Genomic DNA, 21,527 nt, shown 5'->3' with positions numbered 1-21,527 from the left:
TAGCTTAAAATCCATCTCATAGCGATGATCTCATTATTAAGAACAAGAGTATAGAGCTAAAATCTCCATTTAAAAACTCTCGCAGTGGTAGCATCGTCGCCTTGTAATCAAGAGGTACCGGGTTGGATATCCGTTGGAGGCAAATAGTGGTTCCGATCCCACTTTAAACTGTAGGTTCAGTCCCGATTAGCCTTACTGTGCTTAAAGTGGACTTAAAACATCCAATCCAATCCATATAAAACTCAATAGGGAGCATTAAGCACAACTAATATCAAATCATAGGACCAAACGCACAGCGCCTTAAGATTTATCCTGGTTATAGGTCGATGCACCAGGGCCTCGTTAGCCTGCATGCTTCCAAGGTGTACCATGTGGATGAAAAGTTTGTTGACATTTTAGTGCCTGCAGAAAAGCTTCATACGCCTTGACGGTGGATAGACGCATCCTTAGACATATGCAACCCACACAATGCTTTGGTGTTGCAGGTTGCATAGCACACAGTCATTCAGTGGTTGTTTTCCTTGTAAATGGGCCCAAAAATTAATCATAGTCCTTACACAGATAAACGTATTATTATTTTATTACGTTACTTCTTCAGTAACCTTTTATCTGTGAGGAATGAGTATAATATCCAGGTATTCTCCATAATCTAGTTTTTACATACATGTGTATCATTCTTTTGTTTCTAACCGCTAATAAATGCCGAAGCATTGAGGCTTCGCAGGTGAAAATTTTCTCGGGAACATGCATCTGGTGACGTCAGGCTTAGCCCTCGACAGGGTTAAACTTAGCAGCGCCATCTGTTATTCTTCTTATCAGAAGTGAAATTAAGAGTGCGAGTGGCGCCTCTCAGCGGATTATTTGGAAAGTTCTTGCGGAGGGTAATTCCCAGCAGGTCAGCGCAGAGGTTTTCATACCTTAGTTCCACATCTGCCCATAATAGGTTTATCTGTGGTCCTTCGAGACTCCACGTTTAGAACACAGATATTGCTAGAAATGCCTATTTTGTTTGTATGACAAAATGAAATGGTCGTTTTTATTATATTGAACATGTATCCTTGGGAAAATTAAAAGTTGCATTCTTACGAAGCGAAATGTCACATAATCTTCAAAATATTATGACTGTACGCTCGCCGCCATATTAGTATCATGCTGTTGACATACCCTTGGCTTCAAGTTGACCCATTCTAAAATGTCCCAGTTTCCGGTCTGGTAACTCGATGTCTGTACGGATAGCTTTCCAACTGTGCTTGACGTCACTGTGGGTCGAGATCGATATTAGGTGGCATAAATTTCAGTTTCGGTCCATGTAGCACTGCATGATCTCGGATATATATTGCGGTTACGTAACTCTTGTGATATGTTATTATTGCCGAAACATTGCAAAATATTGCAGTAATGTTATAGTTATTTTGCAATATTGCGGAAATGATCTCTAACAAATTACCCATTACATTCAAAATGACATGAATCCCGGGTTCGGATCCCAGCTTGGGCATGGTTGTTCTTTGCGAGTGTCACTTCATCAATTTCATCATATTATCACTCAACCTCATCGTCGCGATTAGCCAAAAGTGGCAGAAAAGCAAAGTAAAATAAACTAAATCAATAAACATTTATATTGATGTAATAATGTTTATGTAGCGTTTTGTTACATTACTTCGACATTATGTTATTTGACATTACAATCACATTGTAGTTACGTCTTTTGACGTTATACTTTTTCGGGGGCTATCGAAATTAACCCCTTATACAAAATAATTGATTGATTGATTTGGTTTATTTTACTTCGCTTTTCTGCCGTTTTTCTGCCACTTTTGGCTAATTGCGAAGATGAGGATGAGCGATGATGTGATGATGGACACTCACAAAGAACATCAATGCCCAGGTCGGTATTCGAACCCGGGAACCCTGGCGTCGTAGCACGCTGTGCTATCCACTCCACCACAGTGGGTTGCAAATAAATAATATATTTATGATTTTTATAATTTTATGATATTCAATTGTCAGCTGTTATTTGTTATTATTTACTGGAAAGTAAAAACTATTATTTGCAAATACATACAACTTATATGTTTTTATCACAAGTATTGGGGTACCGTATAATTGCATACTCTCCTCAATAAATTGAATATCATAGACCACTACAAAGCCATAGATTCTGCGTTCGAATTATGAATAAGGCATAGATTTTCCCTGTACTTTTACTTTAGTTACTTCTCTGATTTGACTAATTGTGACGATGAGGTCCTATTTGTGCGTAGAGTAAACTTAAATTCCGGAATCTCACGCACTTTACCGCAATACGTATGCGTAAAGAGAAGAACCAGCCTTCAGCAGAGGAACTGCCTGTAACACGTGTTTTGCAATATTCTTGACTCGGAATGATCCTTGTGGTCACTTCCTGATCCAGCATACTCGCTTTTCTCTCTCCCTGCCTCCAGGTTCTTATTTAATTCATAAATTCTCCAGAACTCTGGAAGACGGCTCGCTCCGGGGTCTGCATATTGTATCAGGATGCTCGGGCGTGATTTTTTTTTCTTCCAGAGAAAGCGGACGGTTCCGAGGAAACGTGATTTTCCCTCCCGTTGTTTTCTCAGCGATCGAAACCAAACTGGAAATGAAACCCGGTTCCTCAACTGAGATAAAAATGCCCTGAGGATTCCCCAGAGAGACTCTCTTGCTAAACAAAAAAACCCACCCGGAATCGACGTCTGTTTTGAATGGAGATTATCGTGTTTCTGTTTCCGGGACTTTCTAATCGGATCTGCCACGGCAGAACATTTCAAACTCGCCCCCATCCCTCTCCCAGAGAGCTTGAGCTGGAAGATTTATGCTGCTAAAAATGGTTAAGTGAAGGGATGCTTTGTATACGTCGTGCACATTTGCTTGGGAATTGCAGACTGGCATGTAGATGACAGGTTTTTCAAAATGCGGTGTTTCTATCAATTGGATGTTCGAGAAGGGTTGCTGGATGTAGCTTTTGCCACTGGTGCTGGTAATGCTGGGATCGAGTCGGGTGTCAGCAGAGAATTTTGTTCTGGTGCCAAAATGTTGCCACGACTGGGCTCTGATCCATTGGTCATGGTTTCTAAGATTCTCTTTCTCCTTCCCTTCCCTCTTTATCTATGTTTCTGTCTTTCCATCTTCTTCTGATTCTCTGTTTCTGTCATAGTCTCTCTCCTTTTTGTCTCTCCCTTTTCATAACTCTCTCCCACTCTCTCTTCTTTTTCTATCTCTTTCTCTCTCCATTTGCCTATCTCTCTCCTCCTCTATCTCTCCATTTGCTTATCTGTCTCTTTCTCTTCATTTCTCTCTCTCTCTATCCCTCTTCAATTTCCCATCTCTCTATATCTGTCTCCTTTTCCTATCCCTTTTCCTCTCTCTCTCTCTCTCTCTGTTTTTGTCTCTCACTTTGCCCAAACTCTCTCCCTTTTCCCTATATATCTCTCCCTTTTTCCTATATATCTCGCCCTTTTCCCTATATCTCTCGCCCTTTTCCCTATCTCTCTCTCCCTTTTCCCTATATATCTCGCCCTTTTTCCCTATATATCTCGCCCTTTTTCCCTATTTATCTCGCTCTTTTTCCCTATCTATCTCTCCGTTTTCCCTATCTCTCTCTCTCTCTCTCTCTCTCTCTCTCTCTCTCTCTCTCTCTCTCTCTCTCTCTCTCTCTCTCTCTCTTCCTATCTATGTCGCCCTTTTTCCCTATCTCTCTCTCCCTTTTCCCTATCTCTCTCTCCCTTTTCCCTATATATCTTGCCCTTTTCCCTATATTTCTCGCCCTTTTCCCTATCTCTCGCCCTTTTCAATATCTCTCTCTCCCTTTTTCCGATCTCTCTTTCCTGAAACGTTTAACTGTGACTTCGAAGCACAGAGACGAATAGTCTGTGGTGTTATATTTTTAATTAGTATCTGAACCAGAATAAAACTTTGAATAGTAGTCGTAGTCTATAACGGAAATATTGCTGCAGCAACGAACATTATAGTTTGATTGCACTACATGTACGAGGGTCTTTCAATAAAGATTTCCCCTGACCCACTTGCACTGGAGGCACACAATTTTGCTCACTTATTTGTCCTTCTTTACATAGCTACCAGCCAGATTCGTACACTTCTTCCATCGCAGCTTTGCAGATTCTTCTTATAGATCTTAGCAAGTTGGGACTAAATCCAGGACAGAACATCATTAATTAGTGTGTCATCATCTGTGCCTACCATTCAAAATTAACTTCATGGAGGGAGAGAGGTGGAAGTCAGATAATACAAGGTGAGAAGAATAAGGAGGATGGGGTAGAATTTCATGCCACAGAAGCATCTTTCCTTTGAGTCACATTCTCATTGTGGACAGGAGCATTATCTTTCACACCTTCAGAAAGCATACAGTGCCTTTCTTTTTGTGGCGTTTCGAAATTTCACCAGCATTGAGTAATAATATGTTCCGGTTGTGGTCCCTTTTGCCAACATATCTGTCAATGCCGCTCTCTTCTGGTTCCAGAACACTGTGAGCATCACCTTGCCAGCGGAGGATTGGATACGTGCCTTTTTGGATGACAGTGGGTCATAGTGCTTCACTGTGCTTTAGTCTCTAGGTCACAGTGATAAATCCACGACTCATCCTGTGTAATTATTCTGGCAAAAAGTTATCTTGGTAGCTAACGTTCGAGGGAGCAACTGAATCAGTTGTTCTTCTGGAAAGATGTGAGCAACTGTGGAAGCAAACGAGCCAGAACCTCGCTCAATGCAAATGCTCCTTGATGATTTTTCCACAGTTAGTTTCAGAATGATTATGCGATGATCTTGTATGATTGCAGCCTCAGCTTTGTTGATGTCTCCATCAACGGCCGACAAGGAATAGAATTTGTTTCCACCGAGAATCAAGCACATTAGAATTGCCTAGGCCAGTGCATTATAACCTCATAGGGTATATATGACCAGCTTCTTATTGCACTTCCTTTACAATTATTCATTAGGATATTGTCATTCATTAGGACACAAGGCTTGCAACTGAAGTCGGTACATTAACCTAGCAGAAATATAAAGATATGGCAGTGAAGGCTTAAGCCGTAAAATTGTAGGTTTAGAGGAAGTATACATAAAAGGCTTGATAGTAAAGAGGTTTATTTAACAACATAATGCCTGAAGGGCTTGAGACTATATAAATAATGATTATAAGAGTATATACCCCCAATATAAATACAATAAATAAAAAGAAACAATTAAATCTTAACATAACTAAGACTTCCTTACGCCGTATTTAACCAAGAGAAGATTATAGTAATTTCGTTTTAATATTAATTTCCCCCAAAAAAGACCTATCTCTGAATAGAACAAAGTGTGCTGTGCTTTAACTAAAAATCCCAACTAAATACTCTACTTAAAATACTAAACCACTACAAAACAACTACTCCCTGTACTTCGTTCCATTCCGAGATGACCCCTTTCAACACTCAAAGGGAACTCAACTTAACGTGCTTTAACATCTGCTAATCAGTGGGAAGTGAAGTTCCCACACGAGGCTTGCTTTCCTCCGACCTCCGGTATTTCTTAGCCACGCACCTTTTTTCAAATCAACGCCATCTGGTGGCAAACTAAGTAAACATTTCTTTCATTTCACTCTTACACCTTGCATATGGTTATATGGAGCATCCGGATCACACAATGGTGTCATCTCCTGGAAAATTTGTTGGGGTGTGTTGCATTAGACGAATAAGAACTGATAACTGCTCTGTACTCTACTCTCCACCGTTGCACCTTCCGTACACCTTCACAGCCAATTAAAAACACAGTTAATAGTTTATGGTCACAAATTGCAGTACGTCACATGTAAGGATGCATGTTTATCCACATGCAATTTCATCTCCATACGGCCACTGGAAGTAGATTAGGAGAAATGTTTATTGAACGCCCATCGTAATTGGAATTGCAACTTAAGTGCATGTTTTCTTTTCTGTTAGAAAAAGTTGGTGTGTTTGAACATTCTGCCATGCAAGTTTTCTACTTTCTCCTCTCTCAGGTAGCTATCGGAGCTTCTTTGTCGAGCTTCCTCGAATCGTGAGGAGCTCCTTCAATGAATATCAATGGCTGAAAAGATCAAAATTGGAAATAACACTGAAAGGAGAAGGCGAATGCTTGACGTGTGTGACGTCAAAATTCATTTTGTATCAGCGTCTTTGCGTGATATTTTTTTTAAAACCAATCCCGTCGCTTGGGGAAAATCCCACCACCACCTTCTCTTAAACACAGATTTCTATTTCAAAAAGCAAAGGCCGCAAGCCAATACCTGGCTTTGTACATCTGTTTATCTCGACTGCTTTTCCCCCCTTTTCTTCGCCCTTCTTCCTATCCTCCTTTTCCTGCGAACTTGTCCCAATCTGCTTCGCCAAATCCCTTCCCGCGCTTCTTTTTTTTCTTTTTTTGGCTCGCGAAAGTAGATTGAAATGTCGAAAACTTGTTTCGTCAGACGCGAATCCCTAGAATTCAAATTCGGAGTTGCTTGGGAGTAGTGCGTGTTGCAGGCGCGCCAGGGGCGAAATGAGAGACGTTTCATAAACAACTAAATTACGCAGAGGAAAATCCTGGCGATGCGTTTCATGTACAATGCGTAGCGAGCAGCTTGTGCTGATGCATTTTTTTCCTTATAGCAAAGTGTGGGGAAAGAGGGGGGATTTGTAACATTTCCTCAGCTTTATCGTCAATAACCACTGATTCTCGCTAGGCAAATGACAGTAATTCGAAACGAGTGGGTTCACTAGATCCAAATCTCTATTTTTCAGTTGAAATAACACTTGCAGAATAATGAACTGTAGTCGAAACTCGGCTACTTTCATTTATAAGATTGCGAACTGGATATCGCTTCCTTTCTTACGGGACTTGAACTGAAACGCCTTTCCTTATTTGAACAGAAACTCATTTCAGTCCTTAATGAACTTGAACTGCAATATGTTCTCTTCTTCAAGAAACCAATACCTTTCCTTACTGGACATGAGTTCAAACTAACAAAACTAAGTCTGGTTCCTATCCTAAAGGAACTTGACTGAAAACAGTCTGAAATTTGTAGATTTTGAACTAAAACTTGTCCCTTTCCTTATCGAATTCTGAACTGAAAGTTATTCACCTTAAGGAATTTATAAACTGAAGCTCATTCTTTTCTTCGAAAAACTTGAACTGGAACTATTGTACGAATGTAGAGTGAACCAGGAGTCGAACTTGGCTCTCTAGCATACCTTATCATTGCTATGAAATTATTTTCTGTGTATCTCTATTGTTAATTTATTCATATCTTCATCAATTTTTAACGTCGTTCTTTAAATGTTTCATCAGAAGAAACACATATATCTGCTCGTACGTCTTACCCAGGATTCGAACCAAGAACCCCGCGCTATACTGCCTTCTCTGCTATAGAGCAGCTGTGGCTTCACCAGTTTTGCTTTTTTGTTGTTCTTTTGTTTTTTATTGTTGTTTATTCTATGTGAAAATTTTCTGTTTCACTGATACTAGTAAGTACGTAGTTCATTTCATGGAGGAAAATGAAATGATACCTGAGTCTTCTTGTACCGAAAACCATTTCTATCCATAGAAAATGGGTCATTTTTTTTAATGAAGGAACTTCAACTGTTTTATGTCTCGAGGCACGTCCAAGGAATAACACAACACGTGTCTTTCAAACAACGCTATTGAATAAGTCGTAGTTTGCAGCGTAAATAAAATAGACCTACCTTCTGAACGAATAAATGTACATGGCCAGCACATGTGGGCTATTGTAGCGACGACACCAAACGGTAAAGCTCGAGAATTCTGCCATGATCACTGCAGCACACCCTTCAAAAATTCCTGTGGGAACTCATGGTTGCAGCCCCAGCCATCGCTTTGTTGAGGGCCACCACGCTTCCCACAGGATCCGGCTGATTTCCCCCTGAGGTTAGGTTGTGAGGTCGTTCTTTAAATTGCGTTCTACACACGAACAATGAGCGCGTTTAAGTTGCAAAAGAGGTGGGAAACCCTGCTTCAAGTGGTCAGCGTGATACCTTTAAAACAGTTTTGTGAGATTTTTGCACGTCTTCTTGCATGATGTGTTCCCAATGTATTTTATTATACTTGGCCTCACCGTTGCTATGGTGATAAGTAGGGAACGGATTTTAAGGTGCCATATTATGGTCGGGAAAGGGAGAAAAGATTCTGACACACTGTAGCAAATAATATAATATATGGTAAACAAGGTATAATTTATTTATGACTTTTTATAGCTCTCGTTCTGCTCTACAAAATGAGACAATAGGATTTTATGTAGCTGTTCAAGAAGAGGGAAATCATTTATTTTGTTGTGCAATTTTTTAACAGAACATGAAAGAATAGAAAGGAAAAAGACTCTGAAGCATGAAAGAGTGGGTAAAAACGGGATAAATGTGCTAATCCCACGAAAAGGTGCAACAAGGGATGTTCATTTTATTTGATTTCATGTCTTAAAATACATATCTTTAAACGCTCGGTATGAAAACGGCTACATTTTTTTTAAAGGTGCTGCACCTTAAAATCCGTTCCCTAGTGATAATGCTGTTATGACCTTACTTATTTTGTAACTTTGCAATTACATGTTAAAAGAAAAATTGATATAGTGTTACCTCGAGTTCTTGTTAATGTCTATGATACTACATGTTGTATGGCTCAGGTTGTGACGCAAATATGAACGCGCAAATCAAGGCGTTGTCGAACTAATGTATTAAACTTTCTGTAGCAATCTAATGTAGTTAGCTCGCTTAAGACAACGGGCTTTTATTATGATGTAAATATAGATTCGCCAATCAAAGATTATCAATGTTTGATGAACTAACCTAATTGTAATTAAATTAATGGCGGAACATTTAAATTTGTATATTTTCAAAATGTAAGATTTTATCATCGTTAAAGAAATAATTGTTAACTCAAATGAATATGTAAACTTTGTTTGTAAATTACTAATAGCCAAACTATGTATTTTTCAAATATCCTTCTGTTATAATTTGGAATATTGTAATAAGAAATTACCTAAAGGTAGATGTTCGAGGCTGGAACTTTGGGTATATATACGAAACTACTAACAAATGATGTTCAAGTTTCAGTTACGAGTTACTTAAACACTGGCTGTAAGTAGTCAAGCGATAAATAAACATTTTATTAAAACTTCACGACTTTAGTTGGATTTGTTCTACACCTACCCTGAAGATAATTTTCAGTCTAGTCCTTTAGAGCCTCAATGCTCCCGACTATAGGAGTTAAGGGTGAGGAAAGTTACTAGGAACGCTATCGCCTTGTAGTCAAGGGGTCCCGGGTTCGAACCTGGTAGATTACATTACAATACAACTGTAAGTCATACTTCACTGTTGATGAAGAGTTTATACGTTCAAAGCAGGTACACTTTTGTGCTCTGCTTAGGCATACAATTCTAACAACTATGTACAAGGAATCGGCTAAACGTGTACTCTTCACTCACTGGCACGTTTCAAACCGTCTTTTACTTTCACAGCGGCAAATGAATGGAATGAACTTACCCCTCCATAACGCCCCTCCTCAATCCTAACATCTATATATATAAAAATTGATGTATGTGCGTGCATAACTCTCGAAAGCCTGGAGCAATTTGAACCAAATTTGGTACACATATGACTTACAATCTGGAAAGAAATACTGTCGGGTTAAGACACCCCTGGCATCCTTAGGTGTGGGGGTGAGATGTTAAAATAATCGAAAACGACCGATATTAGTGTGGAATCCATATTTTTCGGGGTCGCTAAGATGAATAGTGACACTACGAATGCCGTTCAACTCCAAGTTCATCACCTATCGGCAATTTGGGGTGAGAGGGGTGAAAAATAAAATGTCAAAAATGACCTACATTAGTGTGGAATCCATAATTTTCGGAGTCGCTAAGCTAATTGGTGACATTCACGATGACATTTAATCCCAATTATCTTTATAGTTTTACAAAAGATCGCCATGTTTCTCTTTCCAGATTGTAAGTCATATGTGTGTGTACTAAGTTTAGTTGAACTTGGTGATCAATCCCAACTCTCCGTGTATGAAGGACGGGGGATACATCCATTTATATATAATGTTGTTATAGTGAATTTGAAGCCCGACTTTGATCATATATTTCAGAAACACATCGATCTTATGATGGTTTCGCGGATTTAAGTGTGTATATATGTATATACTATATACACATATGAACTTTTAAATGCCTGTAAATAAAATTAGTTACATTTTACACTATAGTTAGAATTCATTACTTTCCTGTGTAATAGAAGATTTGGATAAATAAATACCCGGACAATGCTGGATAATCACCTAGTATTTAATAATGAGCTAAAGAATTTACTGTCTGCACAAGCTACAACGAATAGCATTAAACACTACATCTTATATTGCTTTGATGTGGTTTATTTTCCTTCCCTTTGCGGTCACTTTTGGCTAGTCGCGAACATGAGGATGAGTGATGATGTGATGAATCATGAAGCGACACACGTATGCTTAAGGCAAGATTCGAACCCGGGACGGCTGATGTATCGCACGGAGGTGGACACATCTCAAGCTGCATACGAGACTAGCCAATCCTTGACAAATTCTTAACCATGTTGTAATATAATTAATTATACAGAGTGTCCCACTCGTAAGGGGCCCCGGAAAAAAGTGTTATAAAAATCTTAATAAAAGAGGATATGAAACCAAATTTGTACATGACATACCTTTATGGTTGAGAAAGGAAGGTACATTACTAGAAGTGCTGGAAGTAACCTTCCCCCCACCTGTATACACAGTTCAATACGGCGCTGCGTTTTCTTGAATGTTGCTGCCAGAGTATTCGGCATGACTGCCTGGATTTCACGACGGATGTTCTCACGTAACTCGTAACTCTTGTACACACACCTTAAAGGTAGTGTGTACAAGAACAAACCACGCACCATCGACGAGTTACGTGAGATGTTACCGCAGCCTGGGCATGGGTGTTCTTTGTGAGTGTCCCTTCATCAATTTCGTCCTATCATCACTCATTCTCATCGTCGCGATTAGAATCGTGGCAGAAAAGCGACGATATACCGAGTGATCAAAAAGTCACGCAACCCATGAAACATTTGTTTGAATCTGTGTTACCTGGGCGCATCATTACGAAGCCACTATGGCCGTCTAGGTCTCCCGATCTCACTCCGCCGGACCTTTTTCCTCTGGGGATTTCTGAAGTCTGCGGCCTACGTAACGCATCCACACACTTTGGATGAACTGAAGACGAATATTCAACGTACTGTGGACAACATTTCATGTGATACACTCCAGAGGGTCTTCAGGAACATGATCAAATGGGTGCACGTGTGTGAGGAACTGAATGGTTCCGCTATCCACATCCTTTTAATAATGAAAATTTTAATTTGAGATCTGTGTTGAGGCATTTGTGCATATTAGGAATGCACTGATCAAAACCTTGGCGGCAGAAGACGTATTTAGGTAGCAAGAACTGCGATAGAAATCAACTTCAAGTTAATACTCTATCCGCAACACGAAAACCGTAAATTACCTTACTTTCTGGTGACCTGACTTCAATTTGGCACATGCTATCGTGGATAACCCAACAGCGAGCATTCTCGCTCAAAACACGTTCTTTGGATTCAACACGGCAGTGCACCATGGGAGTAGAACACATCAAAGCATTAGGTATTCACGTCCGATGCTTTACAAAGAGCACCGCCACATCCTATACACGCCGCATGCAATAGAAGCATTTGCTAATCTCCCGTGAGCATATGTGAGGTTCAAAGAGATCTTTATATCTGCCGTCCCCATTATTTTCGTATCGCGGGCGGGAATCTGTCGTTATATCCCGAATAAAATACTGAAAGATATTTCTATAGAAAGGCAATCTGTCAGCCAGCACGTAAATTTTCTGGAGAAACTCTTGACAGGTTTTGAAAAAGATCGTTTTGTAATTGCTCCTGCTGGAGATAAGTTATTATTGAGTTGGAAACACTGCGTTTACAGTCGTTAGCCTTGTTTTCCTTACCTGGGCGAAAGAAATTTGGAAAACTGGTATCTGTTAACAGTCGAGACATACTGTCTCCCGCCCATTACCGTTATAACAAATTAACTTTTGAAAAATGTACTTCGTGTTAACCACTGTGGATGATAAGGCAAAATGAGATGCTAAGAATACTGATGGCTGTTAGAAGTTTAGATTTCGCGGTGTATTAGATACCATGGCTCTGAAGATGATGAAAAGTCTTTTTTTCGAGGTTTTTGAAGACAATACTAATAATGACGCATTTTCTAACGGTTTTTGGTTTATTTGATTTTTCAATTTTTTTATTGCAATCACTTTTAATTGCATCTTAAGATGCATTTTGCTCCTTCGTACGTTTAGTCTATGTGTTTCTCCCCCAAATTCTAAGTAATCAAGGGGTCCCGGCTTCGATACCCGGTGGAGGCACGTTGCACAGTGTATCGAATTCCACTTTAAACTGTAGGTCCAGTCCCGATTAACATCTATCCATGAAGTGGACTTGAAAAATTTCCAAGTCAACAAAACACAAATTCTAAGATGCAGTTTTGTTTACATAATATTTTTCTTTGACATTTGTTTTTTTTATAATATATTTTTTGTACTTTGGATCAAGTGCAGAGAATGACAGGAATGATCTTGGTCTTTGGTTGCCGATAATGACACAAACAGGAAAGAATTGAAGACTTGCAAATGAAAAGGCTTAAACTGACAAAGACTCGGTTGTGTCGAAATGAAAAAGTACTTTCGCGCGTACGTGAGTATTTTGCCTTTTAATATTGTTATTATCTCCATTGCCTTGTTTTCAACGTGGGCGTTAAGGCCGTAAACAACCTTCCCTTCTATTCAACCATATACATAATTTTTTTAATAAATTATATATATTAGATTGATTGGATTGATTTGGTGTTTTAAGTCCACTTTATGCACAGTAAGGCTAATCGGGACTGGACCTACAGTTTAAGGTGGGATACGAACCACTATGTGCCTCCACCGGGTATCGAACCCGGGACCCCTTGATTAAAAGGCTAGGACGCTATCACTGCACCATCGGAGAGGCCCCGAATAAATTATATATATATATATATATATATATATATATATTATACGTGTGCTTTGGGCTCCGACTGCGGGACGGCATGGGTTCGACTCCGCCTGTGTATAGGACCAGTGGCAACTCACCATCGTGAGGAAATTTGGGAGCTACGAGTGTGTATATATATACTGTAACCCGGTCATAAAAATCTCGTATAACGGCTGGGGGTTCGACGTGCTGACCCCACGTCACCCCATTACCGGTAGGTAGGACTGTGGGAGGGAGACTAGTAGTCGGGAGATATTTATTTTATGTATGCAATTTTTAACATTATATAATTCTACCAACACTGAACTTGAGTATCAAATATGTCTTTTGGTCTCTTGGCATGGGATAGAGAGCAACGACAGAACTTACATGTCGAGTATTTTTAGGCAGCTGATTCCACAGTCTTACAGTTGAAACAAGGAAATTTCCAGAAGTTTAGTTTTTTCCAGAGTTAGAGAGATATAATGAGCCGCTTGATAGTATCACACTCGTGAAATTAATGAAGAGACCGGATAGAATTTGAAAAGTAATACAATGATGTGCAGTGGGTCTTCCAAACTTAAATTTCAATATCTATCTATCTATCTATCTAAAGTGACTTCGTAAGTCGGTTTCATACATTCTAGGAATTTTAGGTCAGCTTTGGAGTAGAATAGCTCGATATTTTATTATTTTAATTTGTTGACTTCATACAAAAATCAGAAGGAAGCTGTAAGCTTGATCACAATCTCGCCTCTCATGGGGCGTATAACTTACGATCCCCCTTGGATGTGTGGTCGAGCCTCGTGTCAGCACCTGGAAGATATCGGGGCCATAAGAGCTTCGGAATTTCGGGTTCGAGAGTTAACGGGCTATTTTGGGAGTAAATAACTGCTTTCCCTCACGTAAAAGTGAAAAATGTGGTTGGAGAAGTCCTGGTGTTCTTGCAAGAAGTTTCGAGAAACTTTTACCTCTTCCTCTCGCCTTCTGTGGTCGAATGGTTTGATCTTATCAATCTTGGTTTCACTTCGTAAAGATCCGCCTGAATGTGGCTTCTGTATTTACTAATGTAATGTTATAAGATCCTTTACAAATCTTTCTTTATGTTTTCGCGTCTCGTATTTCATCCTTTTGTGTACAGGGTGTTCCGAATTCAGGGATTTATTTTTGAAATGTTGGTACTTTGAATTTGAACTTCAAGTTGAGTTTTAGAGCCGCGGTGATCTAGTCGGTAAGGCGTTTGACTGCCACGCGGGAGACTAGGGTTTGATTCCCGAGGTGGCTGATCTAAGGTCCCCGCTTTATTTGAGGCTATGGGGTTCACTCAGCCTGAAATAAAGGGGTACGTGTAGGCAACCCTAGAAGAGTAAAGGTGACCGGAGCGTGGCGCTGATCACATCACAAAAAATGCAGAGATTTAGAACGTGTGCAGTTCTACTCCTGCATGCTCTAGATGTGACTTCATGGTACGATACTATATGCACGGGGATCTTATCCATACCTTACCTGGTGATGTCCAAGTAACTTCTGTGACCAGTAAAGAAAATATTTTACGTATTTGTATTCAAGCAGTAATTTGTATGGTATAATTTAAAAACATCTGTGATGGTCACAAGAGTACAGTGAATATGCCCGTGTGTACATAGAAGTATTGAATGTATGTACAGTCACCTGCAATAAAAATGAGACCAAGAGACTAAAATGCGTTTCTCTGTATGGTGTTATGCATGTTGCCTAACTCTAAGGCGATGTGAGAACTTGCTACGGAAGTTCTCTCATCTTCGCCTTGTAATCAAGGGGTCCCGTGTTCGATAGCCAGTGAATGCAAATGGCACAGTGGTTTGAATCCCACTTTAAACGGTAGGTCCAGTCCCGATTAGCCTTTCTGTGCATAAAGTAGACTTTAGAACAAAAACGAACGAAAAAGATAGTGACGTAGATAAGATTCTTTAAGTGTGTCCAGAAGGAACTACACAAAACATTTTTAATTAAAAATTATAAATTAATTTTGGTACACACTGTATATCGTGCAATCTCATTGCAGGTCCCAATTTACTACCGCGCCGTTAATTTTAAACTAATATCTGGCATACAACCAGTCGTGTTCCAAGGACGCTTTCCTGCCCCACTAGTTTAGTATTCCGGTGTGTAATTGTACCACGTGGCAATTGGGATAAGATCTGCGAGAGAGGGAAGGCTAATTTCCAGAGATCTTACCCACATGCGTAATCGTCAACAGCGTATGGGGGGAGGGGGAATGAGCCCACTCGCCGACTGTTACGCGCAGGCACCATTATCGTCCGTGGCGTAAGGATTGTTTCCTCTCTTTTTTCAGTTGTTTTAAAAGAAACAACAAAAAATGGCTGGCTACGATAAGCACTGTGTGCAACGATATAGGGAAATTGCTTCTGGTACTTAATGCGTGTTTCCCCCGCATTTTCACTGCAAGATAACATGTCAGGACACGCCGGGGTTAACGTTTGTGAGCGACAGAGTAGAGAGTTATAATGAACTTGCACTTCTACGCACGGAAGTTTCTCCGATCCCAAATTGCTGACGAGAACCTTGTCAGATTAACTTACGCCAAACAAGAAATGTAACAAGTTACAAGAAACTTTAAGTAGTTTCCGAGACGGATACATACAGGTAATCACATTACTGACAGTACGCTCGCATTGGTCATCAAGCATAAGTTCCAATTAAATTGTCTACCTCGCATATTTGTTTTAACTCGTGTTGTTTTCTGTATTTGCTATCTCTGTTTGTAGTTTTCTATTGATATCGTATTTTTTCGTGCAGTTATGGCTACTTTACAAATGTAGTATTTATTAGATACAGGGTGTCTCATAAGTAATAGCGCACACTGACACAGGGGAAAGTACGCGATAATAGAAGCAAAAAAGTCTCAGTAAACATGTGTCTGCAAACGAGCCTTTTTCGAGATAATCGCGAATGTGTGATTACAAGCCGCCACTGACTTCATTGTTTGTAAACGTCGTCCTAGTTGGTAAAATGCTAATAATGTGTGCGAATGAGTGGTTACAAGCCGTCATTGATTGCATTTTGTAAACACCGAGTGCTTTACTCCTTGCGCGGTCCGAGGTTTGCTCTTACAAAACAGAACATTTCCGAGAGGTGATGTTGTGATGGATACAATTTGTACACAGTCTAGTCGTACTATGGGAGTCACGTCAGTTGTGCTGCAGTGTGTAGTGAAAATGGAACCTTACAGCAACGAAGAGTACATTTTACCAACTAGGACGACGTTTACAAACAATGAAGTCAGTGGCGGCTTGTAACCACACATTCGCCATTATCTCGAAAACGGCTCGTTTGCAGACCCATGTTTACTGAGACTTTTTTTGCTTCTACGAGGGCGGGCTGAAAAGTAATGCCTCAACGTTTGTGACAAAGAACTTGTCGAGAGTTGAGAGTTCCTCAGCAGGAGTTTCCATCGTGAGCATGAACAGCCCAACATCATACAGTACTGACGTTACACATTCATTGCCATAAAAAGCCTTCATTCTCTGATTAATGTCCATTGGGGGACACATTTTCTGCAGTTAGAAACTCTGTCACCACACGCAGTTTCAGGTGCACCGACATAGTATGGTTACATGCTGCCATTTTCCTCGCTCTAGTTCAGCAACCCCTGGTGATAGAAGTTTGAAACTTGGAATGGAGAAGTGGGGAAGTCTGAAGAGTAGAATGCATGGTTGCTCAAAATCCGAAATGTCTTTACGCAGTCACAAAAAATAGGAGGCATTACTTTTCAGCCCGCCCTCGTATTATCGTGTACTTTCACCTGTGTCAGTTTGCGCTATTACTTTTTAGACACCCTGTATAGTGCATTTAATTTTGTGATCTAACTCATCGTTTGCAGGAGACTAAAATATATTTGCTCTTTTCTATGGTATCATCAAAAAGCAGCATACTCGAGGACAACTCAGCATTTGATTTTCACACCACCCTCAATATTGTAGTGGATAATGCTTTCGTTTTGTAAACAATAGATGTCGAATCCAACCCCCCCCCCTCTCTCACTTTGTTTCTTTCTACTTTTGTGCTTCTTTCTCTCATTATTAGGGTAAGGCATTTACTGACCTAAAATTATAAATTAAAAGTGCATTTATTTCTTGATATACATTTTTTATGTTTGAGAAATCTTTCAACCTTTTTAAGAGAACGATGCAAAATCTTCAAAGGCCTTTCTCTACTCGTTATCTTTCTCATTTCATTCTGGTCCTGCCTCACCACTACATACCTCTACCCCCTTCGCCTCTTTTTTTATGTTTCTGCTTTCATATCCCTTCCTTACCTCCTCTCTCTATCTCTCTCTTATTTCTCGCTCCAACCGTCCATCTATTTCTGTTTTGTATTTATTTTCCTCTAAGGCAACTTTTCCATCAATATTTCTTTATGTTTTATGTTAACCATAGAGGAGAAGGTCTAAATATGGGCGAAGGTTTAAATATGGGTTTTTGGAGTTATCAGCGCTGCTGGGTGCTGCAGCCTGGCAGAGGCTAAGGGAACTGGTTATCTGTCAAGAACAAAGGTTGTCGCGCCAATTCGCAAGAGAAAGTGGTGGTAAGTTTCACCCTTGGACGCTATTATAGAATGGCGACCTCCGAAAAATTTGTGCAGGTATGTTTCAACTCAGCGTTTTCTGAATTCTCATCTGCTTTGTACAGGTTATGATATTAGCGGTACATAAAACAAATGTGGGCTTTTATAATGCCATGATTTGTTTGCGAAATATGTACCACAGAGAGCGAAAATAAATTGAAGAAGAAAAATAGCGTGATGGCCTAAATATGGGCTATGACATGAGGTCTAATGCTGAGATCACATTTTCAACAAATATTTGGATGTTTTTCTTAATTTCGATTTTTCCCATTCCGCGTTATTTTCAAAACAACAGATTATTCATATATATGAATTTTATAATGTTTTGGCGATAAATGACTGTTTTTTTAATTTTATTTGCTTTTTGTGATATTGCCATATTTAGACCACAATTTTGAAATACATCATTTTACCATTTTTTGGAAATTGATTTTTTTTAAAAAATGGAGACCTTCTATACTTTAGCATGCTATTACATTTAAGTATATATTTCATAGATATGCATTTTAAAGACAGGAGCTTGATATATTAATTTTTTCCCTCCGAAAATGACAACATAAAAAAGGAGGGCAATTGTTTCATCTTAATTACTGAACCAATAATAAATCGTAACTCTGGTCATTGCGCATCCTGTATTTTCTGCCTTGTTTTCTTGACGTAAACTTACACTTCTAGTTCTCCATTTCAGGTATATTGCCGTAACGCAGCCCATCAAGTACGCCAAACACAAGAACAACAGGAGAGTATGGCTGACCATCGCACTGGTGTGGATGATCTCGGCGGCCATCGGGAGTCCAATCGTCCTGGGACTCAACAACACCCCCGACCGCATTCCAGGCCTCTGCCTCTTCTACAGCAGCGACTTCATCATCTATTCATCACTCAGCTCCTTCTACATCCCCTGCATCATCATGGTCTTCCTGTACTACAATATCTTCAACGTAAGTACAGCTGGCTTTTTTTTTCATTTTTTGTCGTACAGTAAAATCTGCATATCTCGGAACCTCTGTAAATACGAAAAAAAAAAAGTCCCCAGACCGATTTTATACCTGAAAATGACCTGCTTAAGGCGGAAACGGAACACCATTTCAAGACCAACGATATGTTTTTATTCTCAGTAAGACGGAAATGTCTTCCTTTATTTTTTTCGCTCGCAAGAAAACAATGCAATACTGTAAGTGGAACACGCCTCTGTTGCCACTCGCTTATCGGTAACATTGTCGACATGAAAGAATGCGCTACAATACTCATAGCTGTTACGATTCCGTTTCTTTCTTTCATCTCTTACCCTCTTTCTCCACCTTTCTTTGTCTATTTCTTCTCTGTTCTTTCGTCATCTTTCTATTTTTCTTGTTATCTCTCTTTGTTTCTTTCTTTTTCCTTCACTTTTATCTCAGTCTTTCTTCACCTCTCTTATTCCATCTTTCTCTTTCCCTCTATGCACATCGCGCTACGACGCCAGGGGTCCCGGGTTCGAAAAGATACATACGTACAACTGTACGTTCTTACAATACTGTAAAAAGTGTACCAACATGTTGTCTAGTTACATAATTGTAATCTCTGCTACGCTTATTGCGACTATATCGCATTTTTATTCATGTACGTACATGCATTAGTACTCTACATTATAAGTAATGCGAAATGTAAATCTGTCTTTCCATTATTTCCTGCAGCGCTCTATACTGTATTTAAAGTCAACCCTGTATAAGAAGGTAAACTGTTAAGACGGAAAATTTTGCTCGGAACCATCATGTTCCGGGATAGACATGTTTTACTGTAGTTGGTACGTTCTGAGAGAGTCTGGCGCATGACGTTTCGGAAAACGTTACTCCACTTCAGAGGTTTTCTTTTTCTGCGCATGCGCAGAGCACGTGGGACTGTGTAGACTCGCTGCGCAGCTTCAAGGTCTTCAACTCTCTCTCTCTCTCACACACACACTCACATCTCCTCTATTGTACTAGTAATAAGGTTTCGCTAAGCGATTCGAACATATTGATTGGCCATCGTATATCGTCGTGCAACAAATAATGCATTATGAGAATATTCTCGGTATATTTATAGTCCTGCAATATAAAATGAATCCTTTTCCATGCCTGACTGGTTATCGTGACGTTCTATGAAATCAAAAGTACAACGTTCGAATCCTGGGTGCAACTTTTGTTTCTTCGGTCGTGTTTTAACTGATTGATTATTCATAATTGCCGTCTCGATTAATTTATAGAGCAGTAAGAGAGATTAATCAAAATAAAAATAGGCTTACAGTATTTCTCCCCCTTTCTCCGCAGAATTTGATTAACCCTCGTATATCGTTGATGAAGATAAACACATTGCAGGGAAACTAACATGAATTATTTAGCAAGGATACAAACTACGAATGGTAACGACAAGAAAAAATTACTTTATATACACTTTTTGCACTGATAGATTAGCCTGAAGTAGCTCCTTAAAGTGTAAAGGTTCAAGCTTAACCACCACCTCCAGGCCTACTTCGCTCATCTGCTACTTCTGGCTAATCGCGAAGATTAGGATGAGTGATGTGATGAAATTGGTGAAGAAACACAAAGCACCCGGGAAAACTGGCGTCGTAGCGCGTAGCACTTCGCCACGGCTTGAGAAAGAAGAAGTTGATCGACCCTCGCACATCATTCTCGCAACACAAGCAACAAAATCGCATCATGCAGCTCCTGTTTTTACATCATCTCATGATGTTTCAATCGTAACGAGACGGAACAAATTGATTGACCCTCGTATATCCTTGTTACGACAAATAAACTCAGGACACGCATTCCCTCGAAAGAACATCTTCTCCCCAACGATGCACAGAGCGGGGAGGGGGAACAGGGAGGGTCGCATTTCTGAAGAGTGTGTTTTATTCGTTTTCACAAATAGAGTAGGATGGACTACGACGTAGAGAAGTAAATTGTAGGTCGTATATTTTCCACTATTGACATGGGAGGGCCAGAGGGAGGCTTTTTTACTTCCGCTTCGATTCAAACCCCTTTATCAGCCAGACCCTCCGTCTTCTCGCTCAAGCGGCGTTCCTTTGCTTGTCTGGCAGTCTCGTATTTGTCTAATTCGCTGCGGAGGGGAGTCTATACAAAGCACATATGCTGGCCGGCGAAGCATATTTCTTTCTCCTAGCGACCCCTCCCGGAGAATTTGGATCTGTCTTAGCGGAAACGGTCGTTTTGGAAAAGAAAGTTTCGTGCCCTGTTTATTTCGATGCTTACGGCAGCACTTGTTTCCGTCTCTCCTTCTTCTCTCCCCCCTTCTCCCTCGTGAAAAGGGAAAACGCTTTCGCCGGCCTCTGTGGGAGAGTGGTTAGCATAACGCACTACCAAGCCACAGGTCCTAGATTCGAACCCAAGGCAAAATACGAATTCCTTATTATGTAAAACCGCCACCTACAGCAAGTCTTCCATTGTTACAGGGATTAGGGAATGGAACTGTCTGCACCATTTTACTAACATTATTTGCCTTCATAGTTTTCAGAAAAAACTATTTAACTTACTATTGCCCCAACAACTACATTAACCTACAGTAATCTTAATAATTGCACCTACACATACACATCATACACAGTCCGTCCAGTGGGAAAGGTGACGAATGAGAAATGAAAGACAAGACGTTGTGGACTGGTAGCTTACAATAACGTTTATTCAAAATAGACACCTTGTGAGTCAATACATGCACTAAAGCGTTTGTAGAACTTTGTGAAACAGTCTTGGTACCCCTGGTTCGGAATTGCATGCAAAATCGCGGTCGAAGCCTTTTGGATGTCTGGATGGTGTCGGAACGCATTGCTTTCAACGCCAA

At 40.0% G+C, this 21,527-nt stretch overlaps 1 protein-coding gene across 1 annotated transcript in view; it reads left to right on the top strand.

Moving 5' to 3' along the window:
* Dop2R (dopamine D2-like receptor) overlaps positions 1–21,527 on the top strand; it is a 193,566-nt gene that overhangs the window by 110,537 nt on the left and 61,502 nt on the right. The window contains exon 2 of the mRNA XM_083114145.1: positions 18,400–18,652. Within this exon, the coding sequence (XP_082970271.1) occupies positions 18,400–18,652 (253 nt within the window). The remainder of the gene's footprint in view (positions 1–18,399; positions 18,653–21,527) is intronic.

The sequence above is a fragment of the Lepisma saccharinum genome, chromosome 28 (assembly GCF_977018435.1).
Source record: "Lepisma saccharinum chromosome 28, izLepSacc3.1, whole genome shotgun sequence".
Taxonomy (NCBI): Eukaryota; Metazoa; Arthropoda; class Insecta; order Zygentoma; family Lepismatidae; genus Lepisma; species Lepisma saccharinum.
The sequence above is the reverse complement of the archived record's forward strand: the minus strand, read 5'-3'. Positions and strand labels throughout refer to the sequence as shown.